The sequence below is a fragment of the Lacerta agilis genome, chromosome 12 (genome assembly GCF_009819535.1).
Source record: "Lacerta agilis isolate rLacAgi1 chromosome 12, rLacAgi1.pri, whole genome shotgun sequence".
NCBI classification, from domain to species: Eukaryota; Metazoa; Chordata; class Lepidosauria; order Squamata; family Lacertidae; genus Lacerta; species Lacerta agilis.
This window is the reverse complement of record NC_046323.1, coordinates 33,753,291-33,771,726: the sequence shown is the minus strand read 5'-3', so window position 1 is coordinate 33,771,726 and position 18,436 is coordinate 33,753,291. Positions and strand designations below refer to the sequence as shown.

General features: G+C 38.1%; 1 protein-coding gene across 1 annotated transcript in view; it reads right to left on the bottom strand.

The window, feature by feature from the left end:
• Positions 1-339: 339 nt before the first annotated feature.
• The window catches only part of STAM (signal transducing adaptor molecule), a 21,263-nt gene continuing 3,166 nt past the window's right edge, over positions 340-18,436 (bottom strand). The window contains exons 2-14 of the mRNA XM_033165789.1: positions 15,673-15,757; positions 12,223-12,298; positions 12,023-12,118; positions 10,812-10,958; positions 9,266-9,356; positions 8,790-8,982; positions 8,105-8,199; positions 6,453-6,541; positions 4,140-4,227; positions 3,859-3,913; positions 2,861-3,014; positions 1,859-2,034; positions 340-1,540 (exon numbers count right to left, since the gene is read on the bottom strand). Of these exons, the coding sequence (XP_033021680.1) occupies positions 1,297-1,540; positions 1,859-2,034; positions 2,861-3,014; positions 3,859-3,913; positions 4,140-4,227; positions 6,453-6,541; positions 8,105-8,199; positions 8,790-8,982; positions 9,266-9,356; positions 10,812-10,958; positions 12,023-12,118; positions 12,223-12,298; positions 15,673-15,757 (1,589 nt within the window). The 3' untranslated portion in view covers positions 340-1,296. The remainder of the gene's footprint in view (positions 1,541-1,858; positions 2,035-2,860; positions 3,015-3,858; positions 3,914-4,139; positions 4,228-6,452; positions 6,542-8,104; positions 8,200-8,789; positions 8,983-9,265; positions 9,357-10,811; positions 10,959-12,022; positions 12,119-12,222; positions 12,299-15,672; positions 15,758-18,436) is intronic.

Genomic DNA, 18,436 nt, shown 5'->3' with positions numbered 1-18,436 from the left:
ATTTAAAAAAAACACAAAGACAGAAAGAGGTACCCACTATTCTATGTTCAGATAAATGCTAAAGTTCGCTGATGAATTCTACAGAAAATGTTCCCCAAGCTGCTGCGAAGAGAGAACTAAGCTTGCTCCACCACTCAAGGCATGAACAGTTAATCAGAAGTCTCCCCATGAAAGCAGAGGGCATAAACACCATTTCCATGGCTATAACATCTGGATGTACTTGGGAGATCATCTGCATTAGGTGCAGAAGACATACTGTGGAACTACACAGAGACTATGAAGGATGAAAAGGCCACAATATTTTAACACCATACACATAACGAAGCAATCTGACAATTATGGCAGTCCTTAACAAGACTTTAATAAATGTAGTGTTTCTTCTTGTTCCAGTTTAAAAATGCCACTCACTCACATCCAAAGTGCCCCTTCTCTGTCTTTGGTGTGATCTCCACCAACATACACAGAATATAACTATTCAGCATTCAGGTGACACAAAACTAGCATGAAAATGTAAGTTACATAATTTAAACAATAAAAGATAAAATGGTTCAGATGTGTTTCATGGTCCCATATGTTTAGCAGCTTGCAAGTTATTATTTTGAAACCATTATTCATAAAAGCAGAATCTTTTCTGAATGCAGAGTGTCTGAAGTTCTAGACCCCTTACTTTGGTAGATAGTGTCATCTAGTAGCACCCAAAGGCTACGAGAAGGAAGGACACACTAACATTCAATGTACAATTAATGAAAAAACTAGGCAATTCAGTTTCAAGAGCATATCCATAGCCAGTAAGTATTTGTGATATGAGGGTTAGAGCCTTCTCCTACACTTTGAACAAACATCCTTATAAAATCCATGAACATGTTCCATCTGTTCATGATTAATAAAACAGTAAATTATTTTAACACTGTGTTATATATTCACATGATCACCATAGTAATTCAAAACGGCCACTAACACAAACACACTATATGTACATAAACATATATGCCACAACAGTTTGCCAAGTTGACTCGTCACAAACTAGCCAGTTTCAGCAGACATAAATAACCTTGTACCAATTTTAGGCATTTTTAAAGGAATTAAATGTCCTAAGTATTTTAATTCCTTTGCAAATTAAAAAAATAATAATCCTAAAAAGTCAGTGCAAATAGAATCATTATACTTGTTCACCAAGAAAGATTCCTATTAAGCCGAGGATAACCCACGTTTAAGATATTAAAGGAATAAACTCATAACATTGTAAACTGCCGTCAGCAGAGGTTAGAGTAGATTAGGAATCAGAAGTCCTCTATCCTATAGTAGTGCCTTCTGGGAATAAGTATTTTGTTGTGATGATGGAGGTTGTTGCTGTGGTGGTGGTGGTGGTTGGCTGCCTGGTGGCTGCGGCAGGGATGAGGCGACTAAGTTATAGTTTGGCACCTGAGACATAGTTCCAGAATTCTGGTAAGCAGCAACATCAGCAGTAGCAGCTGGGGGTGGGCTGTAGACTGAAGCTTGGTTAGAATATGTGCTTCCTGGAACAGAACCAACCATTGTGCTAGAGGTAAGGGTGAGAGGGGGGAAAAAGAGTAAGTAGACTGAAAAGAGGTACAAAAATAAAATAAATGAAAATTGGACCCTTCATTTAAAAAAACCTAACAGGTCACCCCACCCCACCCCACTGCACGCCTTGAGCCTGTTTTGCAAACCTAAGGAAAGCAGAGGTTTCTGTAACCTGATACAGAATGTCCAATCCAAACATACTGCAGGTATCACAAAGACAGCTTTAGAGATCAAGTTGTCAATTATTATTTCCCTTAAGCATTTCTAGCTAACATTACATACAAGTTTTGGATATCTGAAGTTTCACAATTACTTTGTGTAAGATGTCTGAACTGGCTGACTAGGTAATCCAGAGCTTGCTGCTGGAGTAATTGTGCCTTGATTCAGAGGTGGTAGTTGCTCTGATGGAAGACTGTAGGCTTGAACATGACCCATCTGTGCATTTCCTGCCACCAAATATGCATTGCTTTGAGGTTGTCCTGGATAAACCTAAACACACATATTGGGAAGAGATAAAACACAGGAATAAGCTAATGTCAACTGATGCTTATTACACTGGTACCTCTGGTTACGTACTTAATTTGTTCCGGAGGTCCGTTCTTAACCTGAAATAGTTCTTAACCTGAAGCACCACTTTAGCTAATGGGGCCTCCCGCTGACGCTGCGCCGCCAATGCCCAATTTCTGTTCTCATCCTGAAGCAAAGTTCTTAACCCAAGGTACTATTTCTGGGTTAGCGGAGTCTGTAACCTGAAGCATCTGTAACCCGAGGTACCACTGTATTTTGTTCCACTTAAAGTCATAAAAACAAGATTTGAAACCATCTTAATAGTCACTGCTTTAAAAGCTGGTTTATGTAAACAGTGCTAACTAATGACTCTCTATCCCCCCAAATTGTGAGCACCCCCACACCACTGGGCTTAACCCCACCCCTACAAACTCCAGAAGCCTGGATCATTTATTCCCAGTATGCATGGAAGTTGCAGTTTCTTGTGTCTCTTGATCATATACAATGAATTGGGAGGCATAGTAAATGATGTTTTGTGAAATCTGTTAGATAATATAACCTCATTATATTTGGTACAAGAGCCCTCAGCTGTCTCCAGACTAAGGTTTAAGTGCTTCCCAACAACACAAAGGAAGATAATTACCCAACATAGGCCTCACAAGTTATTAATTTATAAATGTTAATGTTGAAGAGTTCAACTATATGTAACTGGCTTTATCACTTGAATTATGCATTATCCACCAGTTTCTTGGATCAATGCCACAACACAATTATCTACCTCAGATCTTTATGGCCTCCAAATACATACCTGAGAGCCAGAAACACCGGACTGAGCCATATAATATTGTTGGTTTTGTAGTTTTGAGTACATTGAATACATTGGATCCTCATTCATCAACTTGGTATATAATGAGAGTGCCTCCATCACTTTCACATTGAGCTCTGACAGCTCAGAATGTTTCCTGAATGAAACATTTCAATATCAATGAACATTATTTTACGCAAAACAGATACGAGCTTTATAGTTTTTCATAGGGCAGCTGGACCTCCAGATGCTTTTGGAATACAACTCCCATCAGCCCCAGACAGTCTAGCCAATGATCAGGGATGATGGGAACTGTAGCCCAACAACATTGGGATGGCCACAGGCTCCCCAACCCTGACTTATCCACTGGAGGAGGCAACATTTTACTGCAAATGGAGGAAGGGTAAAGTTGCAGTCACAAGTCTTTAAAAGAGAAAGAGAGCTCTCAAGCTTTTTGACAGCAGCAACTAAGGTACCTTCCACTCTCTTCCTCCAACCACCTAAAGAACTGAAGTGCTACACAGAGCCAGCGGATGTTTCAATTTATGCCAGGAAACCAGGCATGGAGACTTCATGAAATGAGAACACAGACACTCAAAGATAACTAACAAATAGCTGAGAGGGAAGCCATCCATACCTCCTACTATGAGAAAAATGACCACAATTGGGGGGCGGGGGACAGGGAATTGTGGTCCTTACCATGAATAATTACTATAGGATATGAAGGAAATTGTCTATACTAGTCAAATGTCTGGTGCGTAACTTTAAAAATCTGCATTAGCTGTCATTACTGAAGATGCACCAAACCTTCTGTTTTGAAATAGCTAGCCTATCTATAAAAAATAAGCCCATTTACTTTTAAAGTTATGTATTTAATTTTAAGGGTTTTTTATTCCACTGTTAATCCAAAAGGGATTCAAGAGTAGCTTACATAAGTGGTTAAAACAAAACAATTGCTGCTTTGCAATATCAGGTGTTTCTCTCTTGATATCTGTTCTTACCTGTCAATGTCTTCTAGCTTTTCATCAATGAGAGGTCCCATTTGATGGCACATTGCTAGAAACACAATTTAAATAGAACAACAATAAATGACAATAATTATTTTAATAACGAACATCAAGCTAGCTAAGAAAAATATTATACTAAAAAGAGAAGATTTTCAATAAAACAAACAAGATGACTTAAGATAATCAAGTAAAGATTTTAGAGAACTGGTGAAGTTAGCATCCTGTAGTCCTTAGGTGGGAACTATGAGGACAGAACAGGGGGAAAGAAAGCTTACTTTCAAGATGGATCAGCTCTGGGAGGTCTGGCTGATCATCACCTGGATCTGCACTTTGCAGCATCTGCAACAGTTGGTCCATTTTATCCTAGAACAGGACACACACATTATTTATATGGATTCAGATCTATGAGCAGTCCATAATTTATGTTTCAAAGAATTACTTTAGGCACTCCTAGCAACTTGAGCACATGCAATGACTTCAGCACAGCCAATAGCATGAAAAAAAATTTTCCCCAACAGCAGACCTCCATGACATATCAGAAAGTGCTTTTAAAAGATCAGAAACTTTTAATTCTAAAAGTTGTCTGGTATGTTGCATGTGGGTGGCTGCTGAATCGGAAATATTAAGTCCAGGGTCCACTTCAGCATGGAAAAACTATTTTTCTATGGGCACAGCTGAAGTGTTACAATAGTTCTAATAAAAACATTACATGCACCAAGTTTATTTACTGTTAATGTTCTGTTGTTCTATGAGAGAAACAGTGCCAGCACTGACAATACATTCTGCAAGCAAGGTCCCTTCTATGAACAGCCTTGCCTAATGCATACCTGGTGGAAGTTTTCAACTAACATTTTTATAATGCATATACTGTAGTCACCCAAACAAATAATCTAAAATTATATGGACCTCAATTACTTAATTCACTAAACTGCATAACATTATAATTCTGAAGGGGGAAAAACACTTTATTTTAAAAGTGCTGCAAGAAGCATTCCCTGTTTGAAGATGCTGCCTCTCATCCACGGTTTTTCTAAGTTGGTACAATAATAAATACATGAGTCAATTAATTGGAGACTTTTCTGAACTAAAATATTTTAAATTGATTAGTTAACTGGAATACAATAGAAATAGCATTCTCTGGAAACTGCACATCTACTAACATGGTTCTTAGCAACTTTTTATATGCAAGTCTTTTGATACACAAGTAAATAATAATACACCCACATGCACAACACACTGTGCAAGAAGTTCACAGTGTCTATATCCTTCAAACACATAAGCTGTTTTCAACAGCTTTCTGAAGTGGGATGCCAGTAGTTACTAGCATCACTGCCACCTAGTGGTACAACTGCAAATATTTATGAATGTGACGGATTTTTTTTTCTGGCAGAAATATACTAGGATAAGATCTTAAGACACATGAGGCCACTACCTTGCTGAAACTAAGCAGATCTGGGTCTGGTCAATGCCTAGATGGGTGACCAAATCTGGGAACCAACTTGGCTTCCATGACAAAAGAAAGGCAGGATATAAAAATAAGAAAATAAAAATAGAAAATACACAAAACAGAACACATTCAAGCTCATAATCCAGCTTTCCGGGTCCTGTGGCTAGCATGACTAAACCGCTTCTGGTACAACGGAAAACCGTGATAGAAACCAGTATCAGGCATTCAGCATGTAATATTTAGTGGTCTCTGCTAAGAAATGTTTCAACAGAAATCAAGATATAGGTGTTTTCCTTTCTTTTTTCAAAAAACCTTTACGCAGAAAAGTAACACACTGGACTTTTAAGATTTATAATCTTCCCTTTTTTGTACTTCACCTGTGCAACACTACGAAGGTTTGCCTGAAGTAAGTCTTGCCATTCAATGGGAATTGTTCAGAAATAAGTGTGTTTAGTATTTCTAATAAAGGGTGTGTGGGTGTCCAACTAAGTTCTACTCAGAATGCACCCATGGAAATGAATGGACCTAAGTTAGCCATGCCATCCATTTCAATGGGTCCACTGCAAGTATGACTAATGCTGAACACAACTCAGGAAGACTGGTTACTGAATACAGAAGAAGTCAGAACAAGACAGTTTAAGGAAGTCCAGACAGTATTAAATTAAATTAAGACAGAAAGTGAAGCACAAAAATGGGGAGACACAAGAAAGCCATTATATTCAGCTTCAAAATAAAAACATTTGAAGAAGAATTTGGATTTGATATCCCGCTTTTCACTACCCGAAGGAGTCTCAAAGCGGCTAACATTCTCCTTTCCCTTCCTCCCCCAGAAAAAAACACTCTGTGAGGTGAGTGGGGCTGAGAGACTTCAGAGAAGTGTGACTAGCCCAAGGTCACACAGCAGCTGCATGTGGAGGAGCGGAGACACGAACCCGGTTCCCCAGATTACAAGTCTACCGCTCTTAACCACTACACCACACTGGCTCTCTCAAGATTTTAAGTTATTATAAAAATCTAATCGCATTTTAAAAATGAAACATTAGTATTTGCGTAAGCTGAAAAAATCGCTTCCAAGTCTCAAACGGAAAAGTTTTATAAATAATATCATATACCCCTTATTGGTCTACATTTTTGTACTTACTTCATCAATATAAACTGGTTCAGGCTCCGGTTCAATTGTTTCAACTTGAACTTCATCACTAAATTGCACGGTTTTCTTCTCGGTTTTCACTGTGAAAATATAAGTTGACAGAGTACTGAACAGAAACACAAAGTTTTAGACTGGGAAAAAATGTAATCAAGGCATTTTTTTATAGTTCTTGACATAAAGGTATTTAGTCTCAATATGATTCGGTGGTCAATATCCTGCACCATCACCAACAAGTGGAAAACACTGCTGTTCACGCATGGTGGCAAGAACAAAATTTATTTCTGAGAGTCATCTCTTATGGTGCCACTCTGAAAGGACCTCAAACCTTGGGTGGGTGTGACTTTGGGAGTATAATACCGTAAGTGGGACCTCTGTGCATGAGTGCAGCAGTCAATCGGGATCCAGATTCTAGTCTATAGATATTTGTTTATATGTTTCTGTGGTTTTTAACAAATTATCATGACCATCTTAACATTTGCAAGGTACTTTCAAGTATTCGTAGCACTTCACATGCATTCTTATAATTGTTATAACAGTCTTGTAAGTTTAAATCAATAATGTGATCTCCTACATTGCAGATGGGGCGAATGGCTCAGAGGGAGTGTGCTGGGTTAAGCCAACTAGGGCATGGCAGATTTAAGATTCAGACCAGTGAGTTATAACTCAAGTCTCTTCACCGTTATGCTAATATTGAAGTTTTCAATAACTGGAATCTTCCAAATGGGGGGGGGGAAGAATGAGGGGATCGTTTTCATATATAGATGTACAATACTGAAATTACATGCAGTACTGCCTCAACGCACATTTAGAATTAAACAAAGGAAAGTAGAAGTACCCACCTAACACACACACCAGTAAAGCCAATGGGGGGAAATAAGATTGAAGATAAAATGGGTCATCGTCACATAAGTTTAGACATTCATGTTTTATTCATATTACACTCTGACTAGGAAGGACTCATGTTTTGGATATCTAGGCATTCTAAACCAAGGGTTGTAGACAACTAAGTCCTACTCACAGTAGACCCAATGAAATTACCGGCCTTAAGTTTGTCGTGGGTAATAATTTCCATGGGTCTACTCAGAGTTAAGATTTACACAGAATACAACCCTAACTTGCCTTTGGACTGGGTCTTGGGGATAGCATGCTAACGTAATAGGAATAAGTGAATGGTGGAAGGAGGCACCTTTTACAAAACCTGTCTGACTCTGCAAGATGACATGCACGATAAGAGATTCCCACATTAAAAAAATTACAGAATACTTTTCTTTGATATTTCATTCCCCCCTGCATCAAGGGATCAGTGAAGGGAATAGGCCATATCTAGCATAACCCAGGGTATTCTCCTGGAGGCAAAAGGCATCCTCTTTGCCTATCTGCATTTGTAACAATATTAGAAAATATGCAGAGGAGGGAATCAAGCTTCAGAACTCTCACATAACTAGTCTTTCTGAGAGGGCTAAATTATGAAAAGTTCCTATCAAATAATAAAGCCAACAATTCAAGAAATAACTATTAAGACTGTTTGTAAAATGATATAATCTATGTAGAGAGGGGTGTAAAACAGGGACTTGCATTTGATGTATTAAGCTTTAATGTGCCAAAACCAATGCACTTTTCTATGTGAACATTACATTACTCACTCATTTCTGGTTCAGCAGTAAGATCAGCAGTTACAAAATTAGAAGGAAATAATCCTGTCCCTTGATGCGTTTCACCTTTCCACCAGTTTGGATCACTATAGATTATAAATAAAAGAATTAGAAATAAAAGACTGGAAAAACATGAGCCTCATAATCCCAGGTTTGTGGGTTCGAGCCCCACACTGGCCAAAAGGATTCCTGCACTGCAGGAGGTTGAACTAAATGATCCTCATGGTCTCTTCCAACTCTACAAGTCTGTGATTTTATGCATGTGAGAGGAAGAGTTCAATGGTCAAAAACATTAGGCCAATTCCATCTCTATCCACCCTGAAGGACAAATTTCAAGAGGCCCTTGCATCATTCTAGCAGCCATTTGGGCCTTTGATTTGTCTTCTGGATCATTACAATATGGAAAGAAAGACAATACCGGATCCACTTTTATGGGAATGACAACATACTCTTGATCCAGTCCAATGAAGTTAAGATATAAAACTCCTGCGTCTCTTTGGAAGTAAGCATGCAAAAAAGGCTTCAAGATTTATATCACAATCCTGTACGGTTGACGAAATAGAAGCGCTAGTAAATGGAGCTTGCAAGTGTGTCAACTGTGAACTGCAGCTTCACGAGTCTGCCTGCCCCGAATATCTACTGTGCAAATGTGATTTGTGGACTCCAGCAGATTTACCTGTCATCAAGTACAGTGATAAGTTCTCCAGCTTTAAATGTTAGTTCATTATCTTCAGCAGCTTCAAAGTCATAAATAGCCCGAACCTTTCGGCCCTCATGCTTATGATTAGTTAAGAGGCTTGAGGTGCTTGGATAAAGAGTGGAAAGCGGCGTTTGTTGCTGTCTTTGTTCCTTAAGTGACAATTCAATAGCTGGGGAAAAAAGTAATAAATCTTAAGCATAAGCAAAACAAAACAAGCATTTCTCTCTGAATTTATTCATGTGAGGGAAGCCTATGGAACAGGATTGAGGGGATGCTGGAAGCTGCAAAGGGCAGGGGGAATCTGCCACAATCACCTCCCTCTTCTGTCTGTATCAGAATAGTACTGTTCTATTCACAGTATGTGGATCCAGCCCATGGGGAGAAGGGTTGAAATCTGGAGCCCCAATCACAAGTTGTGATCATTTGAAGATTCTGATCAAGCAATAACCAACCTTTAGCTAGGTCCTCTTCCTCCTTCTTGTTTGCTACTATTCCAGGATCTTTGGCTACTAGAGCTGGGCTTGCTTTTGCTTGTTCTGCAGCCTTACAGGAGCAAAGAGGGTAGATGTTATTTGAAAATTCAATGCAATATATTAAATCCAACATTTGTGGCCATATCAGAAATATATTTGGGGGGGGGGATCATCTTATTTTGAGGAAGGGGCGGGGGAAGCTGACCTTTTAAGAGTTCATCTCGCAGTAACGGTAAGTGGTCATGGAACTTTTTGTGAATGGTCTGTTAAATTAGCAATGTGGTATTTGCTGCCATATGCATTAGGACAGGGAATGGGGAACCTCTGGTTTGTGGGTCCCCCATCTGGTCCACCAGCGTTTTCTGTGGCCCTTTCTCCTCTCTCCTTGGACACATTGCTCCCAGATGCTGTAATCTCTGATCAGTGAAGAGATAGAGGGCAGCAATCATGGAGAAGCTTACTACACAAGTTTTAGATATCTGAAGGCAGTCCTGTATCAGGAAATTTTCAATGTTTGATATTTTATTATGTTTTTATGTTCTTCTGGAAGCCGCCCAGAGTGGACAGGGTATTATTATTATTATTCTACATTCCTCTTTTCCCAGGTCTGTGGCTAATTAAACAATCTATGGCCTTTTAAACTTGGCAGGGGAGGCTCCTGTTTTGTCAGTTATCTATTTCTGTGTTTTTATATTGTGAACTGCCCTTGGCTGAAGGGCAGTATATAAATTTAATTATTTGGCAAGCAAGCAAACTTACTTACTTACTTACTTATTTTAAGAAGCTGTAGTCCCCCCGATACTGCCAGATTACAATTCCCCTACCATTGGATATACTGAATGGGGTTGATGGGAATTGCAAGACAAAAATGTCGGAAAGCTACAAATTGCCTACCACTGCTTTACACACACGTCCCCTTGCCATGAAAATAAGCAAGAAAACATGGACTGGTAGAGTGCATCATTTGCACTTACTGCCTTCCAAGATGTAGGCTTGAGCCATTTTCAAATAACAACTTAAACCATTACAAAGGATATGAACTTGGAAGCCATGTGGATGTTCTTCATAATGATGGGTAGGGCTGACATTTCCACCACTCAAAAATTGAGATTATATGCACTTTCAGAATCATGTTGCCCACCAGTATATTAAATTAATGATCTCAAGCTTATTTCAGCGAAAACTTTTGACATATCAAAGCTCTCATCTTCACTCATGTAAATTAAAGCTGTAATCTAGCAACACCATTTTGGCAGACAAAAGTGTTTGGACCTTCTCTAACTTTTGCATGGCCACCAAGTCAATCTGGCATTGTTAAGGGTCTGCATCAGAAGACGAAAGTTTTAAAATGTGAAAGAGATGCTTCATTGAGAACAATGACTTGGTGTGCATTTCTATGAACTGTGACACGGGAAAGAATCAACAACAACTATATTCAGGAAGCAGAACAGCAGACTGATAACTCGTAGGCCTTCTTAGTATTACATCTCACATTAACCACAGTTTTTGCAAATTAGCACTTTACCTGTGAACCAATAACTGGAAACATAACACCCTGTTCCTTAAGGTTCTTTATCATTGCAGATATCAGACTAAGCTGGGGGTCATTCTTGAATTCGTCTGTCCATTCCACCATGAGTGCTTTCAATTTTTCACAGACTTTTGGATGACCCTGTGAAAAGGATAATGCTAATACAGTCTACAAATATATTTATTTGTAAAGAGCCATTTATTTATAAGCAGCCATTCTGGACTATGTCCACTGAATGAGGCAAATAAAATACAAGTATAAAAATAATGTAATAAAATTTGAACATAAAAAATAATAAAACCCTCCAAAAAAATTCAACTAGCAAAAAACCATTTCCAGAGTCATAGCAACAAAAGTGGGTCTAGTCCATGTTAACTGCGCTTGGGTCCCACTTAAATCAGTTTGATGTAACTTATAATGACTAACTTTTCACACTAATTTCAGTGCTGTTTACTATAACCCTCAAAAAGAAGCACAAATTATTTGCCATGCTTGTTCATATCAACCCCAAACCAGTTTAAAATCTACTCCCCCACCTCAAATCATTAAGCGCTCCTTTAAAATATAAATAGAGCCACCATGTGAAATCAATACTGGGATATATATTTAAGTTAGCAGCTTTCGGGATGTTCAAAAGGCTTCCCATTTATTTACAGATCAAACTAGCTCAAAAATGGCTCAGATTTCCCAAGCCATAGGTGTGGCCTGCTTCCCTAAAATCTGAGAGTCCTCTTAGCCTTAAATCCTCAGCCATCTAAGCACTGTATTCAGATGACAAGAGGAAAGAGAGATGTCCTGACAAGTATGAGATTCTTTCTCTGGGGGATCACCCAAACCCACCTAACACTATACTAGTTTGGGCCAGCATTTGACAACAAGAAGTTAAATCAGAAGAAAGAAGGATCTTCTGATTTTCTTGAGGAAGAGGAAGTGTTATAGATTAACAACTTTATCTCGGAAACCACTCTAAAGTCACAAGCAAGAGCCCTCTGGTACCTTAAAGACTTAACAAATTTATGGCACAAGCTTTGGTGGACTAAAGGGCCACAAAATGCTTCTTCTTTTTGTAACAATAGACTAACAAGGCTATCCCTCGTTTCATCCATATGTATATGACTCCATTGCCCAAATATATTTTACCCCGCTTCAGGATTCATTTAACTTGACATAACCAAATTTAAAAGACTCAAAATAGAATACTGTACCTTATTTAGCACGTTGCTTACTTCACTAGCAAAATCTCTTGAACATACTTCTAAATGAAATATTTTACCGCAGTTTGAGACACATGCTCCTAAAAGCTAGAGAGAGAGAGAGAGAGAGAGAGAGAGAGAGATTAGAACTAAAGTATTTTATAGTAGAACGTGAAAATTAAGCAAAGTTATTTTTTTCAAAGGCTACATACGGTCAGCGCTTGCATAGCAACATGGGGATCCTTGTGGTTCACTCTCTTCATAATAGACCGAAGACAGTCCTTAGGCCTGATAAATAAGATAAGCAGTTTTTTTTAAAAAAAATACACTAGTGGCATAAACAACAATATGCATTACAACAAAAGGGATGGACACACACAACAAGAGTGTAAGAGCACGCTTTTGATTCAGCTACTTGGGAGGTAGCAAAACCCTCTTTTACAATCTTGCAGCTAAGGAAAATGTGTTTGAAAATGACTGAGGCACTCCGTAACACAATTTGCCTGTTTTCCAAGAGTCCCTGTGGCACACCCTCAATGCAATGATCCCCTTTCTCAAGGGCTTTTGCAAAGTTCTGATGTTGCTTTCTGCAACAACAACAACAACAACAACAAAAACCTGTGCAAAGAAAATACAGTACTCATTTCCCTCAATGAGATTTTTCTGCTTCCTGAGGCAAGTGAAAAAGGAAATGGCAAGTAGCAAGTCTTGGTTGGTGGAGACCACAAATAATGACTGGTTTAATGCACTAAGCCAAAATTGGTGTACTTCTATCCTATGTATATCCTCCTATGGCATCTCAGTCCAGGGAATTTTTGTAGCATGAGTTTCCATAACAAATACTTCCATTTTCTCTAGGCAAGATGAACAGTTCAATTCTGTATCAAAGTTAGCTCCCTGTAGAACTTGGGAAGATTTGCTAGAATCTGGAGTTTCTCAGCACAGAGAGTAAACCACCTAACTGAAAAATAGCAAGAGATCAGTCGTTTACTGGCCCAACTTCTACAACAATGGGCTTGAATGACAATGGATAAACTTAAGATTCAGAGGTTAGGTACAAATGCCAATGTTCTAGCCATCCCAGACAGCAACCTATTTACAGAGGTTTTAGCATCTGAGAAAGTATGAGAAGACACAGGTCACTGTAGAAGACCAGAAGCTAACAGGCTGCATTACTGTCAGTAAGAGTGTAACTAACTGCTACCAAGAGATATTTTGTATATGAAGGAAATAGATACTGCATTTCTTGAAGTATGGAGATGCAATTATACATGCCATGCTTAGTGAGCAACAGGAGAGTAAATGTGGACCATCTTCACTACATAATAGAATCTGCTTTTAAAAAAGACTCCATTGATGAAATTTATGTTTCACACAATACTGACTAGTGTGACAAATAGCAGCTAACATTTAGATTTCTATCTTTAAGAGATTACTTTTCTAAAAAATGTTTGCAGCTTTTTGTGGGGTGTATTCATGATTTCATTTTAACATAAAGCACTGATACCCAGCCACATAGAGAAAGCTGTAGTTTAAGTTACACTGCAGCTTTGAGTAATCTATATTTGGTGGTGTCTGTTCTACAAACCACTGCTTCATACTTAACACTACTAATTATAGAAAATGCTGTGACATAGCATGGTCACTTCACACTGTACAAAACTGTGAACTTGTCTTATTCCAAGAAGCAGCTGTCAAGTTTTCTATAAAAATAAATAGGAGGAAAATGAATAAATTGCATTTATTAACTCATATGCAAATAAATAGGAAAAACGTCAACAAAAACTTAAAATACTTATCAATATAACCACAATCAATCAATCAGTTTATTAGGGCCATAGATCAGCAGTTTATAATCACAATTTAAGGTAGCACTGAAAACTAGCATTTATGGTGATACTTTAATTAAAATAAATGCTCTATTCCATAAGCAGCACATATTTCATTTTCTTGCAGCCAGCAAACCTGTTGAGTCTTCAGTTATAAAAATAATATGACATTCAAGGCCTTATATTTAAAGTGTTTATCAAATTATCAATCAGAGTCTCAGATGTCTGTATTTACATGTTTGAAGCTGTCTTGGGTTTGACCCTAAATGGCAACCTAACAATATATTAAATGAAATAAACTCTCATGCTGCAAGGCAAAGTTGATTCATGGAGTGACAAGATTTGAAGGGATCTGTTTGCCATCTGTCCAATCTGTAAGCTAAAGGATAATTCTCATATCAACATCCATCCTTCTCCCCCAACTCCCAGATTGATTCAAATTGCTCAAGTTTAAGTGCACTAAGTAGAACTACTGGTAAGTCTATAGAACACTTGCAGATAAGAAAAAGTTGATAATTATTGGCTGAAGGGAAATTAGACAGACCATAAGTAATATTCTCACTAAAACTCCACATAGGGAGGCTGTAGCACAGCATTTTAAGGGTGGAATTAGGCAAATCAATATTCATTTTCAGCATTTGTTTCTTTGAATAATTAGACTTAGAATTAATTGCCGTGTTTCCCCGAAAATAAGACATACCCATAAAATAAGCCGTAGCAGGATTTCTAAGCATTTGCGCAATATAAGCCATACTCCAAAAATAAGCCAGTGACAGGCGCAGTTCTGGAGGGCACCAAGGAAGAGGCGAGGCTGGACGCGGCACCTCCCGGCAACAGCTCCAGCCCCGCCAGCAGCGCCCTTAAGACGGCCCTGGATAGGCGTGGCTATGCAGCGTACCGATGCGGAGCGGTTAAGAAGACGGGCAGCAGCTGGAGGGCGGCTCCTCCAGCGGGAAGGAGGCTCGGAGGTGACCGGTAGAAAGTGAAAGTAAAAGTCTCCTCAGTGAAGTGATAAAAATAAGACATGCCCTGAAAATAAGCCATAGTGTGCTTCTTGAGGAAAAATAAATAAGGCAGTGTCTTATTTTCAGGGAAACACTGTAATTTAGGGCAATTTAATGATGTCAGTAATGATGGGTTTGAGTTGCATCCCAAACATTTTGTTTAAAAACTCCTACAATATAGAACCGCAAAAAAAGTTTCAGAACCAATTTGTAAAACGCACTACACTCTTACACATGCCGATACTATGACACATTGGTACAGGGGAGAGGAAAATGAGTTGATAAATTACACCAATCAACCAAATCGTTCTGCTAAAATAAGATGTGTGCTCTAAGCTATCTTTCTAAAGTGCTTTTAAATGGTATGAGAAATTATTTTTAAAAGAAACACTTTATTCAACAGGTGACAGTGTTTAGAAAACTCAGAGAAAAATTATATGGTAGACTGCTTGATCATTTGAGAAAGAAGATTCAAGAAGAGGGAGCTTAATTTCTGCCAAAAAAAGTGATGAAACTAGATTCCAATATCAAACTGATTTGAGTCATGCATTACACAAATACCGCAAAACACAACATAAAGTCTCTAACGAAACTTTTTAGAAAATACTATGCATTAGGCACATAAGCAATTTTGCTGAATGCACTCTCCAAATTTCCTGTGCCTTTCAAAAATTCTAACACTATGAATGCAGTGTACGTAACTTGGCATTAATAAATTTGGTTTTCTAGTTTTCCCAGCAGGTACCATGCAGTTTGATCTTATCTAGTTTTATTTCTGCTTCTTCCAAATAAAATAATGAAGTGTTTCAAACAAGAAGTGTATACTTACCCAGTTCGTGACTGTCCAACTTTATCACAAATATCTAAGATGAGCCCCCAGTCTTCAGCAGTATTCATTTCACTGGTTGCTTTTTCTAAATGACACAAAAAGGCTTGGAGTGAACTTTACCAAGTAAGTGAAACTTCAGTATCAACTCTAAATAGAAATGCATCAAAACTGATATGGTCATTCTACTCTGAATTATGTTGACACATTCCTAGATGCAGCCCTAATGTAGCATTGTATGAAATTCAGGTTGAAACAAAGCAATATATGAACTCTGAAGAAAACATAGCACACTTGTAGTTCTGAGGGTGTGAACATGTTCAATAGCGGCATCTCATTACTCAAGACATTAGCACATTGGTTTGTCAAGTCAACACATTTCTGCTGCAGTCGCTCCAGTAGATCCTGCAAGCCAATAATAATCATCTACACTATCATGTACTTGCTTGAACTTTGCCTTGAAATGTAGCTCAAAAACACCATTCCTCTGACTTATAGTCAGACCCAAAGGTGGGGCTAGGAAGATCTGAAACAAGTTAGGACAGGCCAATTCAGATTGGGCTTTACTACCTCATCCACTGTGTAATACCTCTGCTACTACCAGTCCTTCCTTATTTCCAGACCTAACCTTTACAACATAGCTGGCCAGTTTGCTAATTCAACCTCTTAATACATACAGTTCTAGAATAAAAAGAAAACAGTTTTCCTCCAAGTCACAAAACTTGGCTGTACATAATGAACTTAAGCCCTTAAGGATTCCTCAGGTGTTCTGCAATACATATGCTATGGCATCCCACATAGCTACAAGTGGAATGAAACCACCAAAAATAAATCATTTGCTGTATATCCTGGAGTAGCATTAAGTTGTAAAACCTAAGTTTGTTAGATACCCAAGATACAATCCTAAATATACATTAAAAACAGAATAAAGGTGATAATAGCTAATGTAAAGGTTTGATTTGCATAATAAACTCAAATTTGCATGTCTTTCTACAAAGAAATCAAGGATCTGGCATCAGTATAATGTTAGTGCTGCTTCTGTAATGAGCAAGACTATTTTTATGAATTCATTGACAGATTTATTTTTCTGTAATGTCAGCTGGCTAGAATGCTTTCCAAACAATCTTGGACACAGTCTTGTATGGCTCTGGTTCTTCAAGATACCTCTGGTTGACAGCTATGCACACACATAATATTTTCCTTTCCAAACCAATTCCTTCCTACTAGCACACAGCCAGATGAAGCTACATCTCTACTAAAAATTAAACTACACCCCCATCCACCCCCCCCCAAAAAAAAATCTGGGAAGAAGACAGGTCAGAAAGCTGTCTTATGACTTGTTAGAACTTCCAAGACTGATAATCTGAAGAATGTATTTCAGTTTGTAGCCTGCCTTATTTCCAAGATATAGAGCAGAAGATTGAACAGTATTATAGGCACAAGAGACATGTGGGGTCTTGGCAGGGGCTAGGTTGAATTAGACTGCTTTCTTATCATTACTGTTCCTTCCCTTGAAAGTCTGCTGAGGCAGCTGAGACTGTTCTGCACATCCTGCTCTGCCAGGAAACCAGCAATTCAGCACTATGGCAGTTGGGCACATGCTTTCATTCTCATGTATCTTTCACAAGCTTACCATTCTTTTGCTCAATATAATATTTCACACACAACAAAGTTAAAAATGTTTTAAATAAATAATTATTAGTACATGAATTATTAAACTAAACCATTTTGTACTATGTGCAAGGGTCTTCTATAACTTTAATATCCAAAACAGCTTTTGCATCCAAATATCATAATGGCTTGCCCAAAGACAGGCATTATCGCCATTTAAGTTAAAGTAAATAATCACTAAACAAAAATGCTTACCTCCCTCAACCAGGACTAATGACAGAAAACAGCATTTCTGCCTTTGAAAGTTTCCAGACTATAGTCAACCTGCAAGATGCTAATACTGCTATCAGCCCAGACTGGCTCACTCCTCTAGTAGGAGAGGAAGAACAAAGCACTGTCCTGTCTACCAACACTAATACATATCCAACAGTAATTAGGTCAAGCACCAGCTGTCCACAATAAACAAACCTGTAACAAAATAAATCCTTGCAAAATAAAAAGCCACCTTAAGTATTCTAACTGCAAGTTAAAACCTATACATTTTTTTAAAATGTAGGATAGCATTCAAGGACCCAGGAATAAGGCATGTGAGCCTTGTGGGTTTAATAGCATTTGACTGCCATCACAGGCCTGAAGTGCTTGAACACCAAAAAGGCCAGAAGCCCAATGGTGGTATAAATAGAAATATGTAATACTGCTTTATTTCTATAATCCATGGTATTATAAATTTAAAAAATAATTAACTGCTGTATACTATGGTAACACCAACACATTATTCAAACCTTTATTTTATTTAATTAAAATAATTACATTAAAAAGGATCAAACTCTGCCCACAGGCTTGTGATCTAAACTAGAGGTGGGAAGACTTCAGGCATGTTGGACCTACTTTATTTTTTTTACTTCAACACAAGGATCTACCAAGCAGTGCCACATGCAAAATATATACAGTGATAATGAAATAACAGGGTGTATTTCTGAATACCTTTTGGGCTTTGAACTTTATTTTCACTACCAGAACTGAACTCCCAGTCCTTTCATATGAAATCGCAATCCCAGTTAACTATCTTTATTCCAGCAGCCTAATATAGGTGGAAAAGTAATTTTGTTGTTGCAATTAACAACCAAGTGAGGAATCCTTGCCAATCTATTGCAAA